The sequence below is a fragment of the Lithobates pipiens genome, unplaced genomic scaffold (assembly GCF_037356315.1).
Source record: "Lithobates pipiens isolate NorthernLeopardFrog02 unplaced genomic scaffold, aLitPip1_a1.2 Scaffold_30, whole genome shotgun sequence".
NCBI lineage: Eukaryota > Metazoa > Chordata > Amphibia > Anura > Ranidae > Lithobates > Lithobates pipiens.
Window position 1 is genome coordinate 73,926,064 of NW_027507791.1, and position 21,869 is coordinate 73,947,932.

Below are 21,869 nucleotides of genomic sequence, written 5' to 3' on the forward strand. Positions count from 1 at the left end.
GGCTTCATACGTTATGTTTCCTTTTGTTGTCACCGACAGACACCTGTTGGGTCTTATTCCTCCCTCTTTTCTAAGACACAAACTCCCCCTGATAGACCGCACACCTCCAGGTGATCCCCCAGATCCCCCAGTGGTGAGACATATATATCTTTCCACCTCTCTACTGAGATATCTAACCCTGCTGGACAAACCCCCACCCCATCAAACCCTATTATGTTGTCTCCTTGAATGTCAAGGGTTTGCGCTCCTCTCAAAAACACATGGTCGTCCTTCGACATCTAAAACTCCTCAAAGCTGATGTCAAGATACTCCTGGAGACACACTTGACAACAGCAGACTTCACCCGCATGCGCAGTCTCTGGGTTGGCCAGATCTTTGGATCACCAGCTATTAAAGGGAAAGCTGGCGTCCTTATCCTTATCCACAAATTACTCCCTTGTGAGGTCTTCTCCACGCAAACAAATGACAAGTGACGAATACTCATAGCTAAACTAAAAACCTCTACACGGGAATAGGTTATATGTAATGTTTATGCCCCCAATTCTCCTCCCAAACAATTCTTCCAACATCTAACATCTCTCCTGGCACCCTTCATACATCTCCCCTTCTTGGTGGGAGGTGAATTTAATTCAGTACTCAACTACCAAAACGATACATCTCAGATTCGCCGCTCCTCTGCCTCTGCCCCCTCAAGCTCCCCCTCCCTCTGGTTGAGCTTCACCGAAAGCATTAACTTAGTTGATCTATGGAGACTTTCAAATCCTGACAGAAGAGAGTTTACCTTCTTTTCTCCGCCACATAACACCTTGTCCACGATAGATTATACCTTTGATAATGCTGCCCTCTTAGAACACATCATAGACCCCCACATACATGAAATAGCCACATCTGATGCTCCCCAATATCGGTAGACCTTTCAGGTTTCATAATCTCAAACTCAGTCAAAATCTGTAATTTTCCATCCTACCTGGCCCATGATCCAACACTTCAATCGATCATTCGAAACACTTGGGCTGACTACAGAGCTACAAACTCAGCACACATAGACAACTCAAACTTACTATGGGATGCTGGGAAAGCCATGTTAAGGGGTAAAATAATTTCCTATACCTCAGCCTACAATAAAAGGCTCACCGGAGAATACTGTGATGCTAGCAATGGCTTGCGTGTAGCCCAGTCACAACTATCCCACCATAACTCTCCAGAGAGTAGGAAATCCTGGTGCGATGCCAAAAGCTGTTTCGATTTGTGAGCAGAGGCACAGGAAAAAATGCACCAGTCTCTCCTAGACTTGCAATACCATACATACAGCAATAAAGTAGGAAAACTCCTGGCCTGTTTATGCAAAGGCCCTCACAATCCTACTCAGCAGTTAGCTACCCGAAACTCCTTTACCCCCTACAGACCATCCCCTTAATAATAAAACACAAAGACCTAAAAAGACTCCAGAAAGCCCTTAATAATTTTTTATGGCAGGGCCATCGCCCTCGGATTTCTATTTACAAGCTATAACCCCCTAAACATGAAGGGGGGGGGGGCAATCTTCCAAACACAAGACTCTACAACCTGTCCTGTCTCTTGAGAGGGGGATTAGACTGGTTGACACAAACCTCTAGGTACCCTAACTTCAAATTAGAATCTCAGATGGTCAGCCTCTATGGTCTGCCAGTCTTGCTGCATTGTGGGATCAGATCTCTTCCCCCATCACTAAGGCAAAATCTTTTTAATAAGAGACACTGTGCTAGCTTGGAGAGAGCTTAGGAAGAAAATGGGGCAATCTCCCCTTCTCCCCCGCCATCTACCTATTAGCAAGCACCCTCCCACCCCTCCACAAGCACAGAAACACTCGGCCTATTTGACATCTCCTCAGGCAAACCCCTCCCCTTTCCCCAATTAGCCCAGAGCTATAACCTACCCACATCACCTAATCTATACCCAACAAGCAATCTGCTTTGTGTGCAAAATATGTTCATCCAGGGATTTGGGCTTCAAGACCTCAAGACCTCTTTTATAGACTCTCTTATGGATCTCCACTGCCCCAAGATTTCTCATCTGTATAAACCATTGAACTCCTTACTCATTAAAGCGGAGGTCCACCCTAAAGTGGACCTTCCGCTCATTGGATTCCTCCCCCCCTCTGGCGCCACAATTGGCACCTTTCAGGGGGGAGGGGGGTGCAGGTACCTGTACAGTACAGGTATCTGCACCCACTTCCGGGATAGCTCTCTGCGGAAAGGGGCATAGATTACGCCCCTTTCCGAAAGTCCCCCGCTGCCTGCTGGGAAACACACAGATCCCAGAGGCAGCGGGTCCATCCTTATTGCGCAGCGCGACTCACGCATGCGCAGTAGGGAACCGGGAAATTAAGCCGAAAGGCTCCACTTCTTGATTCCCATACCCAAGATGGCGGCGGCAGCACCCGAGAGACGATCGAGAGATCGGTTCCGGGTGTCCCGACATCGCGGGCGCGCTGGACAGGTAAGTGTCACTATTTTAAAAGTCAGCAGCTGCAGTATTTGTAGCTGCTGGCTTTAAAAAAAAAAAAAAAAAAAACGCGGACTCCTGCTTTAAACCGGTGCACTCTACTGCAGCAACATCATGGAAGAAAGACTTACCTGGCAAAACACTGCATCCTGGTTGGATACAAAACTACCTGCTTTTTTATAAGAACAAATTCTGGGGTGAGCAGCAATACAGGATTATGCATCAGGCATACATCCCCCACACAGGGCAAGCTCAATATCCTGACCGTCAATACTATCCCTTATGCAATGATCACAGGCCCTCTCTGCTACACAGGCTCTGGCCATGTCCCCTCATCTCATGTTTTTGAGATATTTGCTGCCACGGTTACTGGACTCCAACCTCGTAAGGATATATACTCTCTACTTTTTGGCTCATTGGATAACTCTTCTCCCGGCCAACCGAGAATGCAAACCAAAATTATTCAACACAATAAAGCATGTTGGCAGCCAGAAAAGCTATCCTTAAACATCCTCCCCTCCTACCATCAAGGATATTAAAAATGACCTGCTGAACTTACTGCGGAAAGAAAAACTAGACCTGGTCCTTGCTCATATCCAAATAACACTCAAATTCAATCGCAAGTAGGGCCTATACATAGCTAGAGTGCTACTGCACCACAAGAATTAATCTTTAAAGGATTTCCCGACTACCACCAGTGCCCCAAAAACTCCCTCATCTCCAGCTAAAGGCACAAATAAAGCCTCACCATTATATAAGCAACACTGCCCTCTTGAATTTTTTTACTCTAACATTGGCCATTTTTCAGTTTCCTTCTCCTAAATATTTCTTCTATTCATGAACCTAATGGCACCTTCTACAACATAACATGGACAGATCATCTAAAATAACACCACACTTCCACGTGATCATCTCATGATTTTTCAGCATATTTTATGGCTGTCTGGCATATCTGAGCTAAGTGATAGCTCAATTCCTGAAAAACATAGCTTGGATTTACCCCCCCCCCCCCCCCCCTCCTAGCCTACATCATTTAATCCAATGACTTTCTACATTGCAATTTTTTTTGTTTTGTTTTTTTACCTCTATTTAAATGCTTTCTTTTGGCTTTATATGACGAAGATAAATAACAATAGATTATCTTTAAAAAAAAATAAAAAAATGAAAACCATACTCCAGGGAAACTCCAAACTTTTGGGATAGAAATTTTACATGAATGCATAAAGGCTGCCGATTGTAAGCACCTCTTACAATTGGTATATTGGTTTGTATAAAGCCTCTAACTACCGATTTTGCTGGACATCTTGGTCTGTTAAAAAAAAAAAGACAGATTTTTTGGCTGTATCACAAGGTGAAAATCAATCCAAAAAGACCTAAAACAAGAGACCTAATGCAGCCATCACATTTTGGATTGGTATGTTGCAACATAATGCAAATTTGTTTTTGGGTTTAACACTGCTTTAAGGTGATCCAAATGGTAAGGGGTCTCTAATTGACAATTAAGCTTATAATCCTTTTTTAAGTTCAATAACACTTGCTCTTTATTCCGAAACCAAGATAATAACAGGTAGAATTCCTCTGCAAGCAGAAGGGGGATGTATAAATGAGAAATCTAGCCTCCTTGAAGTACCGAGGCTCTATTTTTTATTAATCCGTAACTACAGCCTGCACTTACTCTTTTTACTGATATTTAAATACATTCAAAATTCCTAGATTCCTTTCCAGTGTTTTTATCTCAACGGAGCATAAAACTGAATTAGAAAGTACCCTAGAGAAACCTGCTTGCAGAGCTGCCTGCTTTTACTTTATAGCTCAAGATGATTCAGAGATGTAAAATATAAATCCCTGAGCAGGCCTATCTGTCTCTCTGATGATGTCCAGAACAGGAGCTAGACTCCCATTTGCTGTCCTCATAAATGTGCTGAGAATGTGTCTTGCTTTGCCCTATCAGAGGTGGTTGCTCATTGACTTGCTGTCATTTTTTACATCTTCCAGGGCAGTTGAAATGTCTAAGTATTGGTGGGACATTTTTGGGAGCTGTCTAGACTCAGTTGCTTTTGTTTTAATAAAAACAGCCTAAAGCATGTCAGCCTTAACAAATTAGGGCTGATTTATGAACTATAGAACAAAAATTAGAGCTCTGGATCTAACAGCCACATTTCTTTTTTTCTATAATTCAAAAGATGAATCTTGATACATTTTAGAGGTTAAAATTGTAATTTACCCTTCTTTTCTTTGATCTAGATATGCTATGCTCTATGAATGCCTTTGAACCCCTAATCATCACCCCAGCAATGTCATTTATGCTCCCATAGTTGGCTGAGTATCTTTATAGCTGAAGCTCAGCTGATTTAAAGTGCTACTAAACTCAGGACCCTGCATTCACTATGTCTCCCACTGTACAAAGAAATGGAAATTAAATCATTTTAGTAAACATAAACTGCTATATACCTCTGATGCAAAAAGGTATTTAGCAGTCTTGTGACTTCTATCCGTGCCTCTGATTGTCCTATAAGGATGCAGGACCCCTAACCCTCTGTCTGGACAGTGCTGATTGGCTCTGTGCTGATCACATGCACTCCCAAGAAAAAAATATTCTATAAATACACACCAAACTGAGCATGTGCAGACTGACTCCAATAACTCTGTCTTATCCCGAGATGTTTTGGGGACAAAGCAAGATGGGGAGGATCTGTGCATACAGGATCAAGCAGCCTTTTTAAAGAATGCGGAGGATTAACCCCTTTGATTCCACAGTGAGTATAACAAGCATGCTTTACTGCATTTAAAAAAAAATATTCTTGAAAGTATTCTTGAAACGGTATTCATACCCCTTGAAATGTTCCACATTTTGTCATGTTACAGCCAAAATAGTAAATGTATTTTATTGGCATTTTATGTGAAGAATTAACACAAAGTGGCACATGATTGTGAAGTGAAAGGAAAGTGATAAATGTTTTTCACATTTTTTTTACAAATAAATATCTGAGTGTGGCATGCTTTTGTATTCAGCCCCCTTTATTCTGATACCCCTAACTAAAATCTAGTGGAACAAATTGCCGTCAGAAGTAAATAGAGTCCCCCTGTGTGCAATTTAGTCTATAAATACAGCTGTTCTGTGAAGCCCTCGGGAGGTTTGTTAGAGAATCTTAGTGAACAAACGGCAATATGACGGCCAAGGAACACACCAGACAGGCCAGGGATAAAGTTGTGGAGAGGCTTAAAGCAGGGTTAGTTTATGAAAAAAATATCCCAAGCTTTAAAACATCTCATGGAGCACTGTTCAATCCATCATCTGAAAATGGAAAGAGTATGGCACAACTGCAAACCTACCAAGACATGGCTATCCATTTAAACTGATAGGCATAGAGAGCAGTAATCAGACAAGCAGCCAAGAGGCCCATGGTGACTCTAGAGATCCACAGCTCAAGTGGTAGAATCTGTCCACAGGACAACTATTAGTTGTGCACAGCACAAATATGGCCTTTATGGAAGAGTGGCAAGAAGAAAGCCATGAGAAGTTCCATTTGCATTTTGCGAGAAGCCATGAGGGGACACAGTAAACATGTGGAAGAAGGTGCTCTGGTCAGATGAGACCAAAATTTAACTTTTCGGCCTAAAAGGAAAATGCTATGTGTGAAGGTAAACTAACACTGCACATTACCCTGAACACACCATCCCCACCATAAAACATGGTGGTGGCAGCATCATGTTGTGGGGATGCTTTTCTTCAGCAGGGACGTGGGAAGCTGGTCATAGCTGATGGGAAAATGAATGGAGCCAAATACAGGGCAATCTTAGAAGATAACCTGTTAGAGTCTGGGGGACAAGAGGGGGACAAGACCCCCGAAGTCGGAAGAAGAGGGCAGCGGCGAAGAAGAAAGCCGGGCTCCTCCGCTAGTGAAAGAGCTAGCAAAAGAGCAGAAGATAGCGGAGTAGTCCAGCGAGAAGACCCCCGAAGACGGAAGAAGACCCCCGGAGCGGTGCAATAAACTATTTTAACCCTTGTGTGTTGTGTTTTTTTTTTACATTTTTTTCACAGGTGAATGGGTAGGGGTACATTGTACCCCATACTCATTCACATAGGGTGGGGGGCTGGGATCCGTGGGCCCCCTTATTAAAGGGGGCTCACGGATTCCGATAAGCCCCCTGCCCACAGACCCCAAAAACCAATGGCCAGGGTTGTCGGGAAGAGGCCCTTGTCCTCATCAACATGGGGACAAGGTGCTTTGGGGTGGGGGGCCGCGAGGCCCCCCCTTCCCCAAGGCAACCCCCATGTTGAGGGCATGCGGCCTGGTACGGCTCAAGAGGGGGGCGCTCGCTTGTCCCCACCCCCTTTCCTGGCCGGCCGGGTAGCGTGCTCAGATAAGGGTCTGGTATGGATCTGGGGGGGCCCCCACGCCGTTTTTTCGGCATAGGGGGTTCCCCTTAAAATCCATACCAGACCTAAGGGCCTGGTATGCTCTCGGAGGGGGAACCCATGCCTTTTTTTTTTTTAATTTGGCGTGGAGTTCCCCCTTGAGAGCTCATTCTCTGATTGGACACGGCAAAAGTCGCCTGGTCTGGGGCGACTTAAAGTCGTGTTGTAAGTCGCCCCAAGTCGTGTTCAAGTCGGGTCCAAGTTGCCTCCAAAAGTCGTGTTGAAAGTCATGTTGCCCCTGTGTGAACCGGCTCTAACACTTTAAAGCTTAACTCCAGGCAGAAGGCTAAATAGTCAGATAAAATACATATATTGGAGCTGTTTCCCTGCCAATGGATTTGTACTTTTGTCCATTCCGTTCTAAGATCTGCCACACAGCATAGTCTTGTTTTAGTCTACTGCAGTTAAGTAACACTTACAAGCCTTGTCCCTGCCCCAGCCTGTATCTGGACAGTGAAAGAAGAAGCAGTACACTGCTGAGCTAATTCACACTGCACTCACCCCCTGTCAGCATGCTCCTTGCTAGCACATAAGCACTGAAGCACAATTGTCTAGCTCCTTGTTTTGCTTCTTCCTCAGCCACATTGAGCATTTCTGTATAAGATACACATGGAAGACACAGCAGGGAGGTGAAACACCTCCATTTGTCACTCTTCCACCAGCTAAATTATGTTGCAACACATACAAGCAGGTGAGTGTTCTCCCTTTACATTTTACCAATCCTGTCACAGGCAAGCTTGCAAATGTGACATGATTTTACACCGTTAGTAGAATCAGTTTCAATTAAAGCTAAAACATTCGCTTCTCTTCCATTCCTGGGTAAATTATGTTCCTGCTTGAGAGCTTGTCCCAGCTCAGCAAACTTGATGTGAAAAGAAGAAGAAAGGGCAGCGCACCAACAACATCACTTTGCTGAAACCTATTTTTTAAGCCCAGGTGTGAGCTCAATCATAGAGTCCCTATGATTAAGCCCATAAGAGCGGAACACGTTGGCGCTTGGTAGTTTGACAGGTAGCATGTGACAGAGTGGATTGAGTGTCCTGAATTATTGGGTTTTAGTACACAGTGTGTGACCCTTTCTTTCTACATTAAAAATCACATATTTAATTGAATATTAATAACTCAAAAGCTGTGTTAATTTATGTCTTTTATATCTGCCTAGAGTTCAGCTTTAAACAAAGTTATGTAGCTATTATAGGCATCAAACTATTATAATGCAAACCGTGAACTTTCCAAATTACTGTACAACAAGCGGAATTGTCTTTCAACCCAGACTACAAACCAACAAGAACATCATTTTAATCTAAATGCACCATCAATTGGGAGTGTAGTAAAGCTACTAAACTCCAAGGACAGCATACATCTGAAAATAGGGTAGACAGGGACTCATCAACCTGTATATTAATGACTGATGAGTTTTCTTATTCGAGTGACAGATATATGTTAATTGATTAAAAATTCTATTTCAAATAAATTCCATATAAATGATATATTAGAAGTATTGCAGCTTTAGCTGCATACAAATGCTTAATACTTAAGAGGGCTCAAGTACACTGAATCTTATGCCGGTATGTCAGGATGGAAATTGATAGAGCAATAGAATGCCAAGAACGCTTGTATATGAGCCCCGATAGAAGTATAAAAGATGCAATTTTACCTTTTTTGAATGCAAAGTACTTAGGGATTGTTTTGGTTGAGATGTTGCGAGTCAATGAAGCTGTGTAATTTATGGATTTAATAACATTTTACAAAAGTGTGTTAGTGAGTAATTTTATAACATAAAACTAACTTAGCAAAAATGACAGTTGTGAGCAGGAGAATTCTCTAAACAGTGCCAAAATAATCTGTCATCTGCCAAGGCCATGAGCTTAGATAGTCTTGCTGGAGCTAACCAAAACAAACCAAATAGGAAAAAGATGGGAGAATATATAAGCTCCCAGTTTCCAGAACTTGCAAAGTGTTCTTAATGCATAAGATGAAATGTGCCCAAGAAAGTGCTGTCTGTAAAAGAAAAGCATATACCCACCTCTCTTGCTGCCCACATGGCTGAATGCTGCTCTGAAACACAGAAATTGTCATCTGAAGTCTGCTCAGAAACTAAGCCCCTGTACATACGGTCGGAGATTTCGACAACCAAATCCGTCGGATTTTGTCCGTCGGGTTTTGTCAGTCGGATTGTGTCCGAAACTGTTGCATACACGTCGGACTAAGTTGTCGAAAAATCCTATCTTTCAGAACGTGATGACATAATTTACGATGGGACTACGTTCAGGCTAGTAGCCAATAGCTTTGATGTAGGAATTTGATCTGAGCATGCGTGGCACTAGGTCCGATCAAAATTCTCTACACATGATCGGAGTATGTCCGATCGAACCAGTTGGTCGGGAAATATTTCCAACAAGTTGGAAAATTGGGTCCGACGGATATTCAGACGGAATCAGTCCGATGCATACCACACACAGTTGGATTATCCGACAACACGGTCTGATAGGACACATTCCGACGGATTCTCCGACCGTGTGTACAAGGGCCAATACTTCTAGAAGTGTCAATCTCCTGGTCCCCCGCTGAGCTTAGTGGTTCCTCCTGCCCACATGAATGAATGATTTTTTGATACAGAGAAATTTTCTTCAGAAGTCTTCTCAGAAACACTTCTGGAACCTTCTGGTTCTCTACTGAACTAAGTGGTTCATCCTTCCCACCGCTATAGGAGACAGTAGTAGCAGAAGGAACCACAGTGCAAGACTTCCAATGGTGATTTCTGTAGCAGAGAGTCATTCAGCAGTGTGGTCACCAGGAAATGTAAGTATTTACACTCTTCCTTAACAGGCAACACTTTGGAAAACTAATTTTAGAGACAGGGTAGCTTAAACAATTCTGCTACTCTGCAAATTTCACTGGTTCAAAGTCATGAAAGTAACACAAGGCATAGTATTCTACTCTTCCATGATCCATTGGCATCGATCATGTGATCTCTGCTGAAACAGAGGATCAGGATTCAGCTAGAGCCTCTGGACAATCGTCCTTTTATCAGAGACCATGTGAGGGATGTCTAGGTTGCTGTGGAATCTTGAAGCAGCATTTTATGCAGCAGACGTATTTATGCTATATTTTAAGGGAGTGAATCAAGGATTGTATTTGCAGGTTTGCTTCAAATATTTGCTAAAATATATTAAAATCTAGCCTAATGTGTATACTCTTCCTTTCTGACTATGTCATCATGCCATGAAAACGCTGACAGATAATAATATAAAGTTGCAGGCAATGATAATATGTTCCATAAGAATCAAACACGAGAATGCCCAGTTTAGAATGCCAGTACTTTTATAAGCCATACCTGAACTACTTTCAATTCTGTTGGATTTGCTTGATTGGGAACTTCTACTATCCATCTCAAAAATTGGAGAGGAAGAGTCTTCAGTTGATGACATGTGGAAGAGCTTCCTTCTTGTGCTATTGCATGAGTTTGAGTATGTCATTCCGGTGTGACATCGAGAAACAGAAGAATGCGTGGTATCTGAGAAGAAAGAGTCGGAATGAATTTGGCCCAGCAGATTATGAACATCCTTCATAAATGTGACAATTCTAAAGTCTCTATAAACATCATCTTGAAAATATCGACCCCAACAAGTAGGCTAAATATGTCTCTGGCATCTTGTTTAGTTCACGCTACTGAAAAAAACTGTCAGTGGATACGTGGACTGATATCACTTTCCTTTTTCCAAAAAGTTCAAAAACAACTACTGGGCCACTGCAAAGTCTGAAGAACCCGAGGGTTATCAGTATAGTCTGTATAGTCTTATTTCTGAGTCCAAAGCTTGACACTTTTTTTTTTTTAGAATCAGATGAAGTTTGGTCTTCTTAGGACTGATGCCATACAAGATAGGTAGACATCCAATTGCCATAACACAAAACAGGATTCCATGTTTCCATTTCATTCAGTAGAATCCATACCAAAGGGCCACTATTAGCAAGGACTGCAGCTATATATGTTTACTGCAGACAAAAGCCAAGTGCTGACTCTTCACAATCTTCTTTCTTCAAGTCTCATACTGTGACTGAAATGGCACAAGTAACCTTTGTTCTGAAGAAATTGCCTTAAGTCAGGAACAATAGGGCGTTTGCTATAGCCACCAGGCTTCCATGGCACCCGCATAAGCACTTTCTTAGTCGTAACTGGTTGGTTATAAATATAAGAGATAACATTTTACTGAATACAAAACAAAATAACTAGACATCTGTTGGTTTCTCTTAACTTAAAATTACACTTGTCTTTATTTATCTTTAGTCACGCAGGAAATGAAACATACCACATTGCCTAAATTACCATGCAGAATCTGGAAGGCATTCAGAGACTACTGACCTAAAATCACAAGAATCAATCCCAAAAACTTGCAATATCCATTGCTATTGGATATATTCAATTATTGGACTGTAGAAGCCCAAAGAAGGGGTTCAATAATAAAATGGGTTTGCAAACTCTGTTTATATTCACAATAAGCTAGTGGAAGCAGGGGGGATCCAGGAGGATCCCGCAGCTATAGGATATGCATACTTACATTGGTCCAAGCTGGACCAATGTAACTAAAGAAGAATTCAAGATTTGGCTATTTTTACATGAAAAATGCTCAATCATAAACCCAGTCACAGTTACCTTGGCTTGTGACAATGTTTCATTAGGACTGCAGGAAGCTGGTTCAATAAATACTTGCATTCATCTTTAATACTGTTGGAAGTTTCACACTTTTCTGTTAGGTATGATTACCTTAATTTGGGTAATTTTTTATTAACAATCATCCTGTCTGTCAGGCAAAATAAAAATAAGGTAATCCTGTACATAGCAGGAAAACAAATTATCCTGCAAATTATGTAATTAATATGCACAGAAAGCTGTAAAATTAATTCATACTTGCCATTACAGTACCTTGACATCAAGAAGATGTACAATAATGTGCTGCAAATTTAAAATCTATGCTTACGTTCTGTAAGCAAATAGAATGCTCAACAAGGATACTTTAAATTTGAGAGTAAAAGTGTAGACAACAGGAGATCATCACTAGCCTGTGTATGTAATCCTCCTGAAGGCTGGGTTCACAATGATGTGGTGCGGGAACCGCAATGCATCAGAATTGCAGGCAGTTCATACTGTTCTCTGCAAACCACTACGGGTGTCAATATAAGGTTAATGACACCACAAATTGCTTCTTAGAATGCAGTGCGAATTGTGGAATCGCATAGAATCGTATTGCATGGGTCTGAACACCCATGCGATCTGATTCCAATGGACAAAAAAAGAGCCCTCTATATTTGTGGTGCGGATCCGGTGTAAACTGAGCCATACATAATGCATGGCTCAATTTGCACCGCATTGAATTTGCATGTCATTTGTACAGGAATACGGTGCGATTCCTGCACAAATGACATGTGATGCAGAAGACCCTATCAGTGTGAACCCAGCCTTACTGGCACTACTGACCATTGACACTGTGCCCTTATATGCTCAAGTAAGTAACCTCAAACTAGATGCCAAGTTCGGCATCATATACTGTGTTGCCATCCCTCCCACTTTCCAGGAAAAATATCTTTCCTCTAGTGACAAATGGTCCAACCTAAATAGATAAAAAGGACATGAATATGTTCCTAATGTAACTAATTTGCCAACTGAAAGCTCATAAATCAACTTACATATGACCTGCTATATAGAAACAGGTGCCCCCAGGCAACCAACTAAATACCCTGATAACATACATTTATGAGAGCCGTTTTACCTGTAAAAGAATTGTTTTTTTGTCCATTCAGTTCTAAAATTGCAGGGAGGAGGGTGCGGGGGGGGGGGGGGGGGGGGCTAATCTTCATATGCTGCAGTTTCACTTTCCCATACTGATCCCCCACCCCATGACCAGACAGTGAAAGAAGAACTGGCACACTGATGAGTTAATCTCTCTGCCCCTCTGCTCTCGCCTACTATCAGCATGCTCCTTTCAGGGCAACACAATTAATCGTCTCCTGGTTTTGTCTCCTCCTTCCTCTCTCTGATCTCTGCTGTATAGTGGATGGCTAATACCAAGGCAAATGAAGGTTTTTACACTGCTTGTATTATTATTATTATTATTATTATTATAATACAGGATTTATATAGCGCTAGCAGTTTGAGCAGCATTTCACAAAATAAAAGCAGACATTACAGTTACATTACAATTTGATACAAGAGGAATCAGAGGGCCCTGCTCATTAGAGCTTACAACATAAAAAGGGAGGGTCAATTGATACAAAAGGTAATAGCTGTGGGGGATGAGCTGATGGAGGAAGTAAAACAGTATATTAGTTAGAAACCGGATAGGCTTCTTTATAGAGAAGGGTTTCAGGGATCGTCTAAAGATGGATAGATTAGGGGACAGTCAGACAGATTGGGGTTAAGGAGTTCCAAAGGATGGGAGAAGCTCTGGAGAAATTCTGGAGGCGAGCATGGGAGGAGGTGACAAGGGAGCTAGAGAGCAGGAAGTCTTGGGAGGACCAAAGAGAGCGGCTTGGTTGGTATTTTGGGACTAGGTTAGTGATGTAACTAGGTGCAGAGTTATGGATGGCTCTATAAATTGTAGTTAGTACTTTGAATTTTATTTGTTGGGTGAGTGGAAGCCAGTGGAGGGATTGGCAGAGAGGGGTGGAGGACACTGAATGGTTTGTAAAGTGGATGTGTTTTGCAGCAGCATTCATTATGGACTGAAGGGGGGATAGTCTATGTAAAGGTAATCCAATGAAGAAGGAGTTGATGTAGTCGAGGTGAGAGATAACCAGGGAGTGAATTAGAAGCTTGGTGGTATCATTAGTTAAAAAGGGGCGTATTCTAGAAATGTTGCAGAGGCTAAGGCAGCATGATTTGGAAAGGGATTGGATGTGGGCCTGAAAGGACATCAGCATATAAATGGTAGTGGAAGCTATGGGAGGCTATCAGCTGACCCAGGGAGGATGTGTAGATCGAGAATAATAGAGATCCAAGGACAGAACCTTGGGGACCCCAACGGTAAGAGGAGTTGGAGAGGAGGAAGTGAAGTTGTAAGTGACATTTAAGGTGCGATGAGATAGGTAAGATTCAAACCAAGGGAAAGCGCAATCATGGAGACCAAGCAAATTGAGTTTTTTGAGGAGGAGGAGGTGGTCTACTGTATCAAAGGCAGCGGAAAGGTCAAAGGGTAAGAGTACGGAATAATGACCATTGGTTTTGGCTGTTAGTAAGTCGTTTGTGAGTTTTAGGAGGGCAGTTTCTGTGGAGTGCTGTGGGTGAAATCCATACTGAAAGGGATCAAGAAGATTATTCTCAATGAGGTGTTCACTCAGTCGGTTGTAAACTATACGTTCAAGGAGTTTGGCGGCAAAAGGGAGTTAAGAGATGGGTCTTAGGTTGTTAAGATTGGTGGGATCTAGTGAGGTCTTTTTTGGTAAGGGAGTGACTACCGCATGTTTTAGAGCAGGGATCCTCAAACTATGGCCCTCCAGCTGTTGCAAAACTACACATCCCATGATGCATTGTAAAACTCTGACATTCACAGACATGACTAGGCATGATGGGAATTGTAGTTCCTGAACAACTGGAGGGCCATAGTTTGAAGACCCATGTTTTAGAGGGTTAGGGAAGATGCCAGTAGACAGTGAGAGGTTGAAGATATGAGTTAAAGATTGTAGGACAGAGCCAGATGGTGACCGTAGTATTTGAGAAGGAACAGGGTCCATGGGGCAGTAGGTTAGGTGGGCGTTAGAAAAGAGTTTAGTGACTTTCTCTATAGTAGCTGGGTTAAAAGAGGGAAGTACTGATAGTGCAGGAGGACATGGAGTGCAAAGTGAGGGAGATATCTGTAGAGTGGAAATCTCGAGACAAATTGTCTCCATCTTATTTTTGAAGTGATTAGCAATCTCCTGGGCAGTAAGTTAGTGGGTGGAGGTAATGGAGGAGGAAGACGAGTGGTAAACGTAGAAAAGAGTTGATGGGGACTGCGTGAGAGGGTGTTAATAAGAGTGATAAAGTAGGTCTATTTGGCAGTGTGGAGGCAGGAATGGTATTTTTGGAGGGCAGATTTATATTGGCTGAAATCTTGCTGTGACTTAGTCTTACGCCACAGACGTTCAAGAGCATGGCTCTGTTTTTTGAGGCTTCTGGTATTGTCTGTCTGCCAGGGTTGTAGCGGTCGGGGGCCTGATTCTGTGTGTAGTGAGGGGGACAGAGGTATCCAGGGTGAATGACAGTGAACTGTTGCAGACAGAAGTGGCAAAGTTGGGGCAGGACAAGGATGATATTTTGTTGTAGAGATAATCTGTAGCAGAAAAAAGAAGAGAAGGGTTAAGATGGAGAAGGTTTCTACGGGTAATAGTTTGGTAGTTGGAAGGCAAGGCGGAGGAAGATAGGAAGAGAGTGAAACTAATAAGGTGGTGATCAGACAGAGGAAAAGGAATATTGGAGAGGTTGTGTGGAGTGTATAGGTAGGAGAATATGAGGTCAAGGCAGTTGCCAACAGAGTCAGCACAAGCGTGTGTTCATTGTTTTAGGTCAAAAGAGGATGTTAGGCTCAGCAGCTTAGAAGTAGCAGGAGTATTAAGATTAACAGGGATGTTGAAGTCACCAAGAATGATTGTTGGAATTTCAGAAGAGAGAAAGTAGGGTAGCCAGGCAGAGAAGTCATCAAGGAAGCTTGATACCGGTCCAGGGGGCCGATAGATCACAGCAATTCTCAATGAAACCGGAGAAAATAGAAAAATACAGTGAGCTTCAAATGAGGAGAGGGACAGAGAGGGGGTGGATGAAGAACCTGAAAAGTGCTTTGAGGGGATAGGAGGATTCCAACATCACTTCCTTTCCATCCACTAGGCCTTGGAGAGTGAGTCCAGAGGAGACCAACATAGGAGAGAGCAGCAGGAGAAGGAAAGTCAGATTCTTGAATCCAGGTCTCAGTAATTGCAAGCAGGTTCAGGGAGTTTGTGATAAATAGGTAATGGACGGTGGTGAGTTTTTACAAACAGAGCATGCATTCCAAAGGGCACAGGAGACAGAGAGGCTGGTTCTAGGCAGAAGAGAAATAGATATGACATTGTGTGGATTGCGGCTCCTATCAGAGTTTGGGTGGGTGCTGGGTATGTTGGCCGAAGGTAAATGATGGATTTGGGGAAATATCTCCAGAAGTTAGAAGCATAAGGGTGAGAGGTAATATGGGAGTGTGACTTATGTGGGGGGTACACGTCCCAGTGTCCTGCAGGTTTTATTCGTATATGGGTTCAGAATTGGCAGGAGCTGATGCGTGCAGTGATAAGGTGAAGACATGAGTGAGGGTGATATATATAAGCTGTAAGGATCAGAAGAGGTATGAAGAAGAGAGAGTTTAAGTAGAGAGGATGCAACTGTGACAAGCAAAAGTAGGGAGTGCATGATACAGAGTGGTGAGATTGAGAGAAAGCCTAAATAAGAGATTAAAAAGTTTGATGGAGAATCAGGTCACCCGTAGTCTGTTTAGTGTTCTGCAGTAGTCTGTTGTGGTTTTTCGCTTTGTGCATTCACTGAAGTGCTGAGCCAAAGTGTAATACTTAATCCAATATAAATACTTTATCCAAGATGATAGTTGTCAATGCAATCCTTGCCTGTGCAAACCCCTGGCTGTGCATCCCCTAGAGAAGGTCTAAATTTATACTGAGTTTGGGTGGGGATATTGCCAATTATTTAGTCAGGATTGCATAGGGCGAACACATTGCTAACAAAATAAACTTCTCACACAAAGGCTGACTACAAGACACAGCAAGAAAACAGAAGGGTCACAGTCATAAGGATAAGACCAGCTCATAATTTTGGTATAGACAATAAGAAAGCAAAATAAACATCACAGTGATAGGGACAGACAGAGGTAAAGAATTTGAAGGCAGCATAGATTACCAAAAGCACATACACAGAAATAGCATTTAATGATGTATTAATTATTATACAACTGTCATAATGTGTGCCTATTCTATATGCCAGACATTCAGCTTTAAAGTTCTTTACTGCAGCTTACCAGTATTTAAATATGGTGGCTACATTTGTTTTTTAAGTACATTTTTTAGTACAGAAGAAATAATTTTTGATCTACAAATCCTGTGCGTTTTTAACTTTCTGTGCCCTTTTGTTTAAAATTTCAAGCAGTGTTATAACCAGTGGCGGCCCATCCATTAGGGTCACCCGAGTTCCGCCACCTCTATCCACAATAGAACACCGTCACCCTTTATTCATGCATCCGGCCCCTTTCTGGATGCTGGACGCATGAATTAAAGCACCAGGGGTGTTTTTTTGAAGCACCTGATTAGAGCATTGCGCCAGGAGCCCACCCAGGTGTTACAACAGCGAATAAATATTTGTTATTGAAACACTGATACTCAATCCAGCCAATCAGAAGTGGGTCTGAGACCCGTTTTCAAATTGGCCGAAAGAGAAGAATTCCAATTGGCCGCTGTGGAGAAGGGAGGAAACAGAAGCCGCCGCAATACCCAAGGAGAGCAGGGGAAGGGAAAGTCATTGCCGCTGCAAGGGAAGCCACCGGTGAACCGCAGGAGAAGCGCTGCCCACCACAGATGGGGTAAGTGCACCAGATCCACCGACAGACCAACTGACCCGGGGGGATGTAGTACTTTTTGCCACCCCCCAAAAAAATTTACCACCCGCCGCCATTGGTTATAACCTCTGTGAGCTACAAAATACCTCCCAGATATGCACACTTTCTACAGTAAGTGTTATACATTGTCCTGTCAGTTAAAAAAAAGAATGTGGAAGGTGTAAAGTGCCTGCAGCAGTCTCCAAAATGCTGCTGTTGTGGCTGAAAAATAGGCAAAGCTTGGAAGCTTCCGGGTTGTGTTGGAACTTGCCACTACCTCGTGCCTCTACACATTCCTACTGGCCCATCACTATGAACAGTCGTAATTACGTAGCTATGGAGACACTGCAGCTATAAGGTGCAGGAACCTGCAGTAGCCCCCATAGCTCTGTTTTTTCTCTAAACTGACAGTCACTTTAATGACCCTATTGTGGGTGTGTTCAGAAATAATTAACTGTATTATAACCAAGTAATCAAAATGAGATCCCAGAATCTCAGCAAAGGGGTGGGTAACAGACTGGTGCAAAACCTGAAACACCTGAGTTGTTTTCCCTGTATACTTTTCACCTAAAGCATGTCTAAACCCAAAACAAAAAATGTATTATTTTACAGATTCCCCCTTGCATCAGTTTTCTTTTTTTAAGCTTAATTTTCAAGTGGTGATCTGGCCAGTAACACAATTCCTGTCTTAGGCTTAAAGGTGAGCTTGGGCTTCCTCCAAACTCATTTCTAAGGCAGGCCATAAATGGTGAAAATTTATTTTTTTCTGCAACCATGGCTGAGAGAAGAAAGTGATTATGCAATATAATCGCAAGAGATTCCAGCAGGCTGGTTGTACCCAAGCTGATTGATCAATCAATTTGGCACATTTACCCTGCCCATTAAAGGTTCAAATCTAGGTTTGTTCCCGCTGAACCAGCCAAGATTCAAATTGTGTATGGCCAGCCTAACCAAATTTCCTCTTTTTTTGTAGGCCAATGAGCCGGGTCAGTCCCCACCAAGACACTGCTTCAGGAAAACCCAATCTGCATCTCATTACAGTAAAAAAAAATTGGAGTTTGGTGTTTGCGAGATGAGTTCAGAGGAAGCCCACGCTCATCTCTACTTCAGGTGTCCCTTCTATTTATGGAGGAGCCATGGAGCCACTCTTGGACATCAGCATTGTCTGGAGATTGTAGTGTTAGATGGTTTACTAGAGATGGACTTTACATAAGTAACTAACAAATAAAAGCCTAACTAATGCTAACACTTTTAAGCAGTTCCAGAAACATTTTTTTATCCTTTTGGGATTAAAGTTTTACATAAATAAAAGCGGATCATTGTAAGCACCCTTGTCAGTGTTAAATGGTTTGTCTAAATCCTCTAACTTTTGCTGGACAGCTTGGTCTGTTAAAAATGAAAATTAGCAGATTTACTGGCCAGATAACCAGGTGAAAATAAAGGGAAATGGCCTAAAATGTTTTGATTGAAGTGGTCAGAAAAAGAGACAGTTTATAAGCCAAATGCAATTCTATTGCCGCCATCCAGCAATCTGATATAATTTGAGTATGCAGTGAACATGATGGCAGATCTTTTCCAAGTACTGGAAGCAAGCCTGCCTGCATTTCAAAATGTCATCTAATTCACTATTGTTCTCTGGAAACAGAGCACAACCAAAGCTGGCCGTAGGCATGACAGAACAGTTGGACAGCACACCTGACTTCTAGACAGGGATGCTTTAGACACATGAGTGCTCCTGTTTATGGCATTGGAAGAGGAAGGGGAGCCACAAACAGACAGTCTTGGTGGTGGCGAAAACAATAAACAAGGAATGTTTTCTAAAGCTGCATAGAGAACAGTTGTTCAAATCTGTTGGGTGCTGCCCCATGGACATTGTTGTCAGAAATAGCCAAAAGGGCTGGACTGGGAGACTACTTTCTAATATCTACAGGCACCATTACAGTAATGCCCCGTACACACGAGCGGACTTTTCGACATCCAAACTCCGACGGACTGAGTCCGGCGGACTATCCGATCGTGTGTGGGCTGCAACGGACTTTAGCGAAGCTAAAGTCTGACGGACTTTAGAAATGAAGCATGCTTTAAATTTTCCCGACGGAACTCCGCCGGACCCGGTCCCCTTTGAAAAATCCGCTCGTGTGTGTGCTACTCCGACGGACTAAAACCGACGCTAGGGCAGCTATTGGCTACTGTCTAGGAACTTCCTACGTCGAATCCAGTCGTACGTCATCACGTTCGACTCCGTCGGAGTTTGGTGTGATGGTGTGTGGTCAAGTCCGTTCGGTCGAAAAGTCCGCCAGAACTCCGTCGGAACTCCGGCGGAACTCCGGCGGAACTCCTTTGGAGGTCTGTCAGACTTAATCCCTCTCGTGTGTACGGGGCATAACAGACACCACAATGCCTGGTATCATCATTGTGGTGCACTGCTGTATGTTGGACCCCATTGTAACATTAAGGATCAAGTTATAATGAATGGCACCACAAACAGAGAGAGTGCCATGCATTGTGATCATGTACAATAATGTGTTAATCTACTGCCGCGTCCACACGATCAAACAATCCGGTGGAAAAGTCCGGCAAACTCAAGTCCGCCGGACAAGCCCATGTGTAGCCTCCGGCGGACTTTTTTAACCCAAAAGTCCATCGGACTAAGAAAGTATTTTCGCACTCCAATCTGTCTGCCAGACTAGCTTTTCGGCGGACAATCCGGCCGTGTGTGTGCTAGTCCGCCATACTTTTGAAATGAGTGGACTTTTCCCGCGCGGAGAAAAGTCCGTTGATTTTGAGCGCGTCTCCAGGTAGCAGGGGTCAGCGAAGGAAGCGTCGCTGGCCCCGCCACCTGGTATGGAGTTAAAGGGGAATCCCTACACCGAAAAATCGGCGTGGGGGTCCCCCCTAGATCCACATCAGACCCTTGTCCGAGCATGCTACCCGGCTGGCCAGGAAAGGGGGTGGGGACAAGCAAGCACCCCACCTCCTGAGCCGCACCAGGCCGTGTGCCCTCAACATGGGGGGGTGCCTTGGGGAACGGGGGGCCGCGCGCCCCCCCACCCCAAAGCACCTTGTCCCCATGTTGATGAGGACAAGGGCCTCTTCCCGACAACCCTGGCCGTTGGTTGTCGGGGTCTGCGGGCGGGCTATCCTCCGTGTGTGTGGGCGAGTCCGTTGATTTCAAAAGTACGGCGGATAGTCCGGCAGACTTAGTACACCGTATTAGTCCGCTGAAAAAGTGGCGTGTGTGGGCAAGTAGCTCGTTCGGAATGTCCAGCGGACAGTCCGGCGGGAAGTCCGCCAGACTAAGTCCGCCGGATAGTCCGCTACATGTGTACGCGGCATAAGTGTGCGTTACAGCAATGTGCAAGTTTTAATGGTCTGCATCATTTGTCACCACTTAACCACTTGCTGACCACCTGCCGCAGTTGTACTGCAAGAAACGACGTACCTGTACGTCGTTCCATGCAATGGCCACTGGATGGCACAATGTCCGCCGGAACCCACCGATCGTTCCCCAGAGAGATAGAATGGCGGTCTGACGATGTAGGTAACACACTTAACCCTTTGATCACCCCTGATGTTAACACCTTCCCAGGCAGTGTCAGTGCATATTTTTAGCACTGATCACTGTAATAATGTCACTGGTTCTCAAAAAAGTGTCAAAAGTGTCAGTTAGGTGTCCGATCTGTCCACTGCAATGTTGCAGTCCCGCTAAAAATCACTGATCATGCCATTACTAATAAAAATAAATAAAAGTGCCATAAATTATTTTGTAGACGTTATAACTTTTGCGCAAACCAATCAATATATGTTTATTGGGATTTTTGTTGCTAAAACTATGTAGCAAAATACATATAGGCCTAAATTGATGAAGAATTGTTTTTATTTTATTTTTTTTGTATATGTTTTATAGCAAAAAGTAAAAAATGATTTTTTTTTTTGTTTTCTGTTTTTTTAATTGTCAGTTTTTTTTGTTTCTAGTGCAAAAAATAAAAACCGCAGAGGTGATCAAATACCACCAAAAGAAAACTCTATTTGTGGCGTACAAAAGGACATCAATTTTTTTGGTACAACGTCACACAACATCGCAATTGTCAGTTAAAGTAACGCAGTTAAATGGCAAAAAATGGCCTGGTCATTAAGGGGTCCTTAAGTAGTTAAAGTGATACTAAACACACAATGTTTCTCTTTGTGTATATGGATAATGGCACTGTAATTATTTTAATAAAAAAAATCTAAGTACCTTTTTTCATAATCGATATACAGTTGTCACGTGACCCGGCTCTTTCCCAGCCTGTCTGCAGGGAAACATCAGCGGGAGGAGCTTCTAGTTCTGCTGCCAGTCACATGTTCAAAAAAAAGAAACATTC

At 43.1% G+C, this 21,869-nt stretch overlaps 1 protein-coding gene across 7 annotated transcripts in view; it reads right to left on the bottom strand.

Annotated features, from left to right (window-relative positions):
* Positions 1-21,869, bottom strand: part of SLC35F4 (solute carrier family 35 member F4) — a 395,994-nt gene that overhangs the window by 116,495 nt on the left and 257,630 nt on the right. For 3 of the 7 annotated variants that reach the window (XM_077464441.1, XM_077464443.1, XM_077464442.1), the window contains one exon: positions 10,242-10,421. The exons of the other annotated variants lie outside the window; for them this stretch is intronic. In XM_077464441.1, the coding sequence (XP_077320567.1) occupies positions 10,242-10,421 (180 nt within the window). The remainder of the gene's footprint in view (positions 1-10,241; positions 10,422-21,869) is intronic. 7 annotated transcript variants of the gene reach the window in all.